Source organism: Procambarus clarkii, chromosome 52 (genome assembly GCF_040958095.1).
Source record: "Procambarus clarkii isolate CNS0578487 chromosome 52, FALCON_Pclarkii_2.0, whole genome shotgun sequence".
NCBI classification, from domain to species: Eukaryota; Metazoa; Arthropoda; class Malacostraca; order Decapoda; family Cambaridae; genus Procambarus; species Procambarus clarkii.
In genome coordinates, this window is record NC_091201.1 from 16663496 (window position 1) to 16672616 (window position 9121).

The 9121-nt window shown below is 53.8% G+C and overlaps 1 protein-coding gene across 1 annotated transcript; it reads left to right on the forward strand.

The window, feature by feature from the left end:
- The first annotated feature begins 3189 nt into the window (after positions 1-3189).
- On the forward strand, positions 3190-8213 carry LOC138352141 (uncharacterized). Its single transcript, XM_069304401.1, has 3 exons — positions 3190-3696; positions 4580-5461; positions 7536-8213. Exons 1-3 carry the CDS (start codon positions 3190-3192, stop codon positions 8211-8213), a joined length of 2067 nt encoding a protein of 688 aa, XP_069160502.1.
- The last annotated feature ends 908 nt before the right edge of the window (positions 8214-9121 follow it).

A 9121-nucleotide genomic window follows, 5' to 3' on the forward strand; every position in this document is an offset into this window, starting at 1 on the left:
CTACCGCTCACAGCATGAGTATGGGGTGCACAACAAACTACCGCTCACAGCATGAGTATGGGGTGCACAACAAACTACCGCTCACAGCATGAGTATGGGGTGCACAACAAACTACCACCCACAGCATGAGTATGGGGTGCACAACAAACTACCGCTCACAGCATGAGTATGGGGTGCACAACAAACTACCACCCACAGCATGAGTATGGGGTGCACAACAAACTACCGCTCACAGCATGAGTATGGGGTGCACAACAAACTACCACCCACAGCATGAGTATGGGGTGCACAGCAAACTACCACCCACAGCATGAGTATGGGGTGCACAACAAACTACCGCTCACAGCATGAGTATGGGGTGCACAACAAACTAGCAGCCTGCGGCGGCATCAACCAATCACACAACCAGGCAGGCAGCTGACCTCCGGCCGTCACTCCCTATACCACAAGTCGTCGTGGTCGTCGATATATGGAGTATTCAGGGTTGCTATAGTTCATATATCAGCTATAAATGTCTAGCTTTGGGTTGCCGTCCCGCTGGGGTAAATGTAGTGGTCAGCTCCCTTCACCGGTGAGCTGCTCAAGGTAATATTACTCTCCGGTAATAAGTTGGTTTCTTCGATTGTTTCAGAATTCAGGCGGTTGTTCAACGTCCTCCCAGCAAGCATAAGAAATATTGCCGGAACAACCGTGGACATTTTCAAGAGGAAACTAGATTTATTCCTATAAGGAGTGGCGGACCAACCGGGCTGTGGTGGGTATGTGGGCCTGCGGGCCGCTCCAAGCAACAGCCTGGTGGACCAAACTCTCACAAGTCAAGCCTGGCCTCGGGCCGGGCTTGGGGAGTAGAAGAACTCCCAGAACCCCATCAACCAAGTATCAACCAGAATATATTATTGTGTTGGAGATGGTATGTGTGTCTTAGTCCCTTCACGGCGGCTAGCCAAATCAACTTTATAATGTAGAGCATGAGCCAACAGAGGACTGTCGGGTTCACAAAATATTAATAAAATATTGCTTTATTAAAATATTAAAGTGAGAATATGACTCATAATACGCGTGACAATGTTGGAAGCTGTGCCAGGAGAGCTGCTTCCCTCACTCCCAGCCCCAGGCCACCCATCCTCATCTCAGTAACACAGGTCAAATGCTCGTTGATCCAGCCGCCACACCCTGTTTATGGAACCTGTCCTCTTAAAAATTACGTCTGAATTTGCCCGTTTGCCGTATGGCCGATAATGGACGTAATTTGAAAAGGAGAAATAATTGAAAACATATTTTGAATTTTTTTTCAAAACAGCAAGTTAAGGGTCCTCTGGGTAGGCGGGCAGGAAGTTCTCCTAAGGTTTCAAAACGTCATGAAAACTGTTAATTGAATGTTTCCTCTCCTAACTTAATCTACTTAATCTTAATCTTAATAATGACAATCTTATTACAAGGACAATAACAAACTCTGCTCTCAGACAACACACAGCTCTCATGTTTAAATCCCTAAACATGCTAAACATAAATTCACTCCATACATTCTCTTGTGTCAATTATATTTATAAAATCCTTTTCTTAATGCAAACCCTGTTCTGAAACTCTTTCTGGACAGATGTAATAGAACACACACTCACAACACCAGACATAAATATCTCTTTGATATCTTCAGAGTCAAACTTAATCTGTGTAAATACTCTATGCAAATAAAGGGACCTTGTCTATGGAACTCACTCCCCCTAATGAATTGAAAACCTGACCAACTTTTGCCTTATTCAAAAATAAAACCAAAAAGTACCTAATTTCATCTACATAGTTTCCTGCACTGTGCTTTAACTCGCACTGTCTCTAGTGCTACCCAATCCCCCAATATATGTACCTAAGCCATATAACTTTATCATTTTACCATCCAAGGTGAGCCACCATCCAAAGTGTGCCACCATCCAAGGTGTGCCACCACCAAAGGTGCCCCACCACCTAAGGTGTGCCACCATCCAAGGTGTGCCACCAACCAAGGTGTTTCACCATCTAAGGTGTGCCACCACCCAAGGTGCACCACTATCTAAGGCAATCCACCATCCAAGGTGTGCCACCACCAGAGGTGTGCTACCATCTAAGGTGAGCCACCATCTAAGGTGATCCACCACCCGAGGTGTGCCACCATCTAAGGTGTGCCACCACCCAAGGTGTGCCACCACCAATTGTGTGCCATCATCAAAGGTGCGCCACAATCCAAGGTGTGCCACCACCCAAGGTGGGCAACAACTTAAGATGTGCCACCAACAAATGTGTGCCACCACCCAAGGTGTGCCACCATCTAAGGTGTGCCACATCTAAGGTGAGCCACCATCCAAGGCGTGCCACCACCCGAGGTGTGCCACCATCCAAGGTGTTCCACAACTCAAGCTGTGGCACCACACAAGGTGTACCAAAACCTAAGGTGTTCTACCATCTAAGGTGAGCCACCATCTAAGGTGATCCACCACCCGAGGTGTGCCACCACCCAAGGTGTGCTACCACCCAAGGTGTGCCACCATCTAAGGTGTGCCACCCTCTAAGGTGAGCCACCATCCAAGGAGTGCCACCACCCAAGGTGTGACACCACCCAAGGTGTGCCACCATCTAAGGTGTGCCACCATCTAAGGTGAGCCACCACCCAAGGTGTGCCACCACCCAAGGTGTTCCACCACCCAAAGTGTGCCAACACCCAACGTGTGCCACCACCCAAGGTGTGCCACCACCCAAGGTATGGCACCATCCAAGGTGTTCTACCACTCAAGGTGTGCTACCATCTAAGGTGTGCCACCACCTAAGGTGTGCCATCTTCTAAGGTGTGCTACCACCCAAGGTGTGCCACCAACCAAGGTGTGCCACCATCCAAGGTGTGGCACCATCCAAGGTGTTCCACAACTCAAGGTGTGCCACAATTTAAGGTGTGCCACCACCCAAGGTGTTCCACCACCCAAGGTTTGCCACAATTCAAGGTGTGCCACCATCTAAGGTGTGCCACCACCCAAGGTGTTCCACCACCCAAGGTGTGCCACCACCCAAGGTGTGGCACCATCCAAGGTGTTCTTCCACTTAAGGTGTGCTACCATCTTAGGTGTGCTACCACACAATGTGTGCCACCACCCAAGGTGTGCCACCACCCAAGGTGTTCCACCACCCAAGGTGTGCCACAACCCAAGGTGTGACCCCTTCCAAAGTATGGCACCATCCAAGGTGCGACACCATCTAAGGTGCACCACCACCCAAGGTGTGCTCCACCCAAGGTGTGCCACCACCCAAGGTGTGCCATCATCCAAGGTGCGCCACAACCCAAAGAGTGCCATCACCCAAGGTGTGCCACCACATACGATGTGCCACCAACCAAGGTGTGGCACCATCCAAGGTGTGCCACTACCCAAGGTGTTTCACCATCTAAGGTGTGCCACCATCCAAGGTGTGCCACCACCAATTGTGTGCCATCATCAAAGGTGTGGCACCATCCAAGGTGTGCCATCATCCAAGGTGCGCCACAACCCAAGGAGTGCCATCACCCAAGGTGTGCCACCACTTAAGATGTGCCACCAACCAAGGTGTGGCACCATCCAAGGTGTGCCACCACACAAGGTGTTTCACCATCTAAGGTGTGCCACTATCCAAGGTGTGCCACCACCAATTGTGTGCCATCATCAAAGGTGTGACCCCATCCAAGGTGTGGCACCATCCAAGGTGTGCCACCAACCAAGGTGTTTCACCATCTAAGGTGTGCCACCACCCAAGGTGTGCCACCACCAATTGTGTGCCATCATCAAAGGTGCGCCACAATCCAAGGTGTGCCACCACCCAAGGTGGGCAACAACTTAAGATGTGCCACCAACAAATGTGTGCCACCACCCAAGGTGTGCCACCATCTAAGGTGTGCCACATCTAAGGTGAGCCACCGTCCAAGGTGTGCCACCACCCGAGGTGTGCCACCATCCAAGGTGTTCCACAACTCAAGCTGTGCCACCACACAAGGTGTACCAAAACCCAAGGTGTACCACCACTGTAGGTGTGCCACCACCCAAGGCGTGACACCACCCTATCTGTGCCACCACACAAGGTGTGCCAACACCCAAGGTGCGCCACCACCAGAGGTGTGCCACCACCCAAGGTGTGCCACCACACAAGGTGCACCACTATCTAAGACAATCCACCATCCAAGGTGTGCCACCACCCGAGGTGTGCTACCATCTAAGGTGAGCCACCATCTAAGGTGATCCACCACCCGAGGTGTGCCACCACCCAAGGTGTGCTACCACCCAAGGTGTGCCACCATCTAAGGTGTGCCACCCTCTAAGGTGAGCCACCATCCAAGGAGTGCCACCACCCAAGGTGTGACACCACCCAAGGTGTGCCACCATCTAAGGTGTGCCACCATCTAAGGTGAGCCACCACCCAAGGTGTGCCACCACCCAAGGTGTTCCACCACCCAAAGTGTGCCACCACCCAACGTGTGCCACCACCCAAGGTGTGCCACCACCCAAGGTGTGGCACCATCCAAGGTGTTCTACCACTCAAGGTGTGCTACCATCTAAGGTGTGCCACCACCTAAGGTGTGCCATCTTCTAAGGTGTGCTACCACCCAAGGTGTGCCACCAACCAAGGTGTGCCACCACCCAAGGTGTGGCACCATCCAAGGTGTTCCACAACTCAAGGTGTGCCACAATTTAAGGTGTGCCACCACCCAAGGTGTTCCACCACCCAAGGTTTGCCACAATTCAAGGTGTGCCACCATCTAAGGTGTGCCACCACCCAAGGTGTTCCACCACCCAAGGTGTGCCACCACCCAAGGTGTGGCACCATCCAAGGTGTTCTTCCACTTAAGGTGTGCTACCATCTTAGGTGTGCTACCACACAATGTGTGCCACCACCCAAGGCGTGCCACCACCCAAGGTGTTCCACCACCCAAGGTGTGCCACAACCCAAGGTGTGCCCCCTTCCAAGGTATGGCACCATCCAAGGTGCGACACCATCTAAGGTGCACCACCACCCAAGGTGTGCTCCACCCAAGGTGTGCCACCACCCAAGGTGTGCCATCATCCAAGGTGCGCCACAACCCAAAGAGTGCCATCACCCAAGGTGTGCCACCACATACGATGTGCCACCAACCAAGGTGTGGCACCATCCAAGGTGTGCCACCACCCAAGGTGTTTCACCATCTAAGGTGTGCTACCATCCAAGGTGTGCCACCACCAATTGTGTGCCATCATCAAAGGTGTGGCACCATCCAAGGTGTGGCACCATCCAAGGTGTGCCACCAACCAAGGTGTTTCACCATCTAAGGTGTGCCACCACCCAAGGTGTGCCACCACCAATTGTGTGCCATCATCAAAGGTGCGCCACAATCCAAGGTGTGCCACCACCCAAGGTAGGCAACAACTTAAGATGTGCCACCAACAAAGGTGTGCCACCACCCAAGGTGTGCCACCATCTAAGGTGTGCCACATCTAAGGTGAGCCACCATCCAAGGTGTGCCACCACCCGAGGTGTGCCACCATCCAAGGTGTTCCACAACTCAAGCTGTGCCTCCACACAAGGTGTACCAAAACCCAAGGTGTACCACCACTGTAGGTGTGCCACCACCCAAGGCGTGACACCACCCTATCTGTGCCACAACACAAGGTGTGCCAACACCCAAGGTGCGCCACCACCAGAGGTGTGCCACCACCCAAGGTGTGCCACCACCCAAGGTGCACCACTATCTAAGGCAATCCACCATCCAAGGTGTGCCACCACCCGAGGTGTGCTACCATCTAAGGTGAGCCACCATCTAAGGTGATCCACCACCCGAGGTGTGCCACCACCCAAGGTGTGCTACCATCTAAGGTGTGCCACCATCTAAGGTGAGCCACCATCCAAGGTGTGCCACCACCCGAGGTGTGCCACCATCCAAGGTGTGCCACCACCAAAAGTGTGCCACTACCCAACGTGTGCCACCACCGAACGTGTGCCACCACCCAAGGTGTGGCACCATCCAAGGTGTTCTACCACTCAAGGTGTGCTACCATCTAAGGTGTGCAACCACCCAAGGTGTGCCACCACCCTAGGTGTGCCACCACCCAAGGTGTGCCACCACCTAAGGTGTGCCATCTTCTAAGGTGTGCCACCACCCAAGGTGTGCCACCACCCAAGGTGTGCCACCACCCAAAGTGTGGCACCATCCAAGGTGTTCCACAATTTAAGGTGTGCCACAATTTAAGGTGTGCCACCACCCAAGGTGTTCCACCACCCAAGGTTTGCCACAATTCAAGGTGCGCCACCATCTAAGGTGTGCCACCACTCAAGGTATTCCACCACCCAAGGTGTGCCACCACCCAAGGTGTGGCACCATCCAAGGTGTTCTTCCACTTAAGGTGTGCTACCATCTTAGGTGTGCTACCACACAATGTGTGCCACCACCCAAGTTGTGCCACCACACAAGGTGTTCCACCATCCAAGGTGTTCTTCCACTTAAGGTGTGCTACCATCTTAGGTGTGCTACCACACAATGTGTGCCACCACCCAATGTGTGCCACCACCCAAGGTGTCCCACCTTCCAAGGTGTTCCACAACTCAAGCTGTGCCTCCACACAAGGTGTACCAAAACCCAAGGTGTACCACCACTGTAGGTGTGCCACCACCCAAGGCGTGACACCACCCTATCTGTGCCACAACACAAGGTGTGCCAACACCCAAGGTGCGCCACCACCAGAGGTGTGCCACCACCCAAGGTGTGCCACCACCCAAGGTGCACCACTATCTAAGGCAATCCACCATCCAAGGTGTGCCACCACCCGAGGTGTGCTACCATCTAAGGTGAGCCACCATCTAAGGTGATCCACCACCCGAGGTGTGCCACCACCCAAGGTGTGCAACCATCCAAGGTGTGCCACCATCTAAGGTGTGCCACCATCTAAGGTGAGCCACCATCCAAGGTGTGCCACCACCCGAGGTGTGCCACCATCCAAGGTGTGCCACCACCAAAAGTGTGCCACTACCCAACGTGTGCCACCACCCAACGTGTGCCACCACCCAAGGTGTGGCACCATCCAAGGTGTTCTACCACTCAAGGTGTGCTACCATCTAAGGTGTGCAACCACCCAAGGTGTGCCACCACCCTAGGTGTGCCACCACCCAAGGTGTGCCACCACCTAAGGTGTGCCATCTTCTAAGGTGTGCCACCACCCAAGGTGTGCCACCACCCAAGGTGTGCCACCACCCAAGGTGTGGCACCATCCAAGGTGTTCCACAACTCAAGGTGTGCCACAATTTAAGGTGTGCCACCACCCAAGGTGTTCCACCACCCAAGGTTTGCCACAATTCAAGGTGCGCCACCATCTAAGGTGTGCCACCACTCAAGGTATTCCACCACCCAAGGTGTGCCACCACCCAAGGTGTGGCACCATCCAAGGTGTTCTTCCACTTAAGGTGTGCTACCATCTTAGGTGTGCTACCACACAATGTGTGCCACCACCCAAGGTGTGCCACCACACAAGGTGTTCCACCATCCAAGGTGTTCTTCCACTTAAGGTGTGCTACCATCTTAGGTGTGCTACCACACAATGTGTGCCACCACCCAATGTGTGCCACCACCCAAGGTGTCCCACCTTCCAAGGTGTCCCACCTTCCAAGGTGTCCCACCTTCCAAGGTGTACCAAAACCCAAGGTGTGCTACCATCCAAGGTGTTCTACCACTCAAGGTGTGCTACTATCTAAGGTGTGCCACCATCCAAAGTGTGCCACCACCAAATGTGTGTCACCATCTAAGGTGTGCCACCACCCAAGGTGTTCCACCACCCAAGGTGTGCCACAACCCTAGGTGTGCCACCACCCAAGGTGTTCCACCACCCAAGGTGTGCCACAACCCAAGGTGTGCCCCATTCCAAGTTATGGCACCATCCAAGGTGCGACACCATCTAAGGTGCACCACCACCCAAGGTGTGCTCCACCCAAGGTGTGCCACCACCCAAGGTGTATCATCATCCAAGGTGCGCCACACCCCAAGGAGTGCCATCACCCAAGGTGTGCCACCACTTAAGATGTGCCACCAACCAAGGTGTGGCACCATCCAAGGTGTGCCACCACCCAAGGTGTTTCACCATCTAAGGTGTGCCACCATCCAAGGTGTGCCACCACCAATTGTGTGCCATCATCAAAGGTGTGGCAACATCCAAGGTGTGCCACCATCCAAGGTGTGCCACCAACCAAGGTGTTTCACCATCTAAGGTGTGCCACCACCCAAGGTGTGCCACCACCAATTGTGTGCCATCATCAAAGGTGCGCCACAATCCAAGGTGTGCCATCACCCAAGGTGGGCCACAACTTAAGATGTGCCACCAACCAAGGTGTGCCACCACCCAAGGTTTGCCACCATCTAAGGTGTGCCACATCTAAGGTGAGCCACCATCCAAGGTGTGCCACCACCCGAGGTGTGCCACCATCCAAGGTGTTCCACAACTCAAGGTGTGCCACCACACAAGGTGTACCAAAACCCAAGGTGTACCACCACTGTAGGTGTGCCACCACCCAAGGTTTGCCACCACCCACGGCGTGACACCACCCTATCTGTGCCACCACACAAGGTGTGCCAACACCCAAGGTGCGCCACCACCAGAGATGTGCCACCACCCAAGGTGTGCCACCATCTAATGTGTGCCACCACCCGAGGTGTGCCACCACCCAAGGTGTGCAACCATCCAAGGAATGCCACCATTCAACGTGTGCCACCAACCAAGGTGTGCCAGCACCAAAGGTGTGCCAGCACCCAAGGTGTGCCAGCACCCAAGGTGTGCTACCATAAAAGGTGTGCCACCATCCAAGGTGTGCCAGCACCCAAGGTGTGCCACCATACAAGGTGAGCCACCGTCCAAGGTGTGCCACCATCCAAGGTGTGCCACGATACAAGGTTTGCCAGCACCCAAAGTGTGCCACCATACAAGGTGAGCCACCGTCCAAGGTGTGCCACCATGCAAGGTGTGCCACCATACAAGGTGTGTCACCATTCAAGATTAGCCACCATGCAAGGTGTGCCAGCACCCAAGGTGTGCTACCATCTAAGGTGTGCCACCATCTAAGGTGAGCCACCACCCAAGGTGTGCCACCACCCAAGGTGTTCCACCACCCAAAGTGTGCC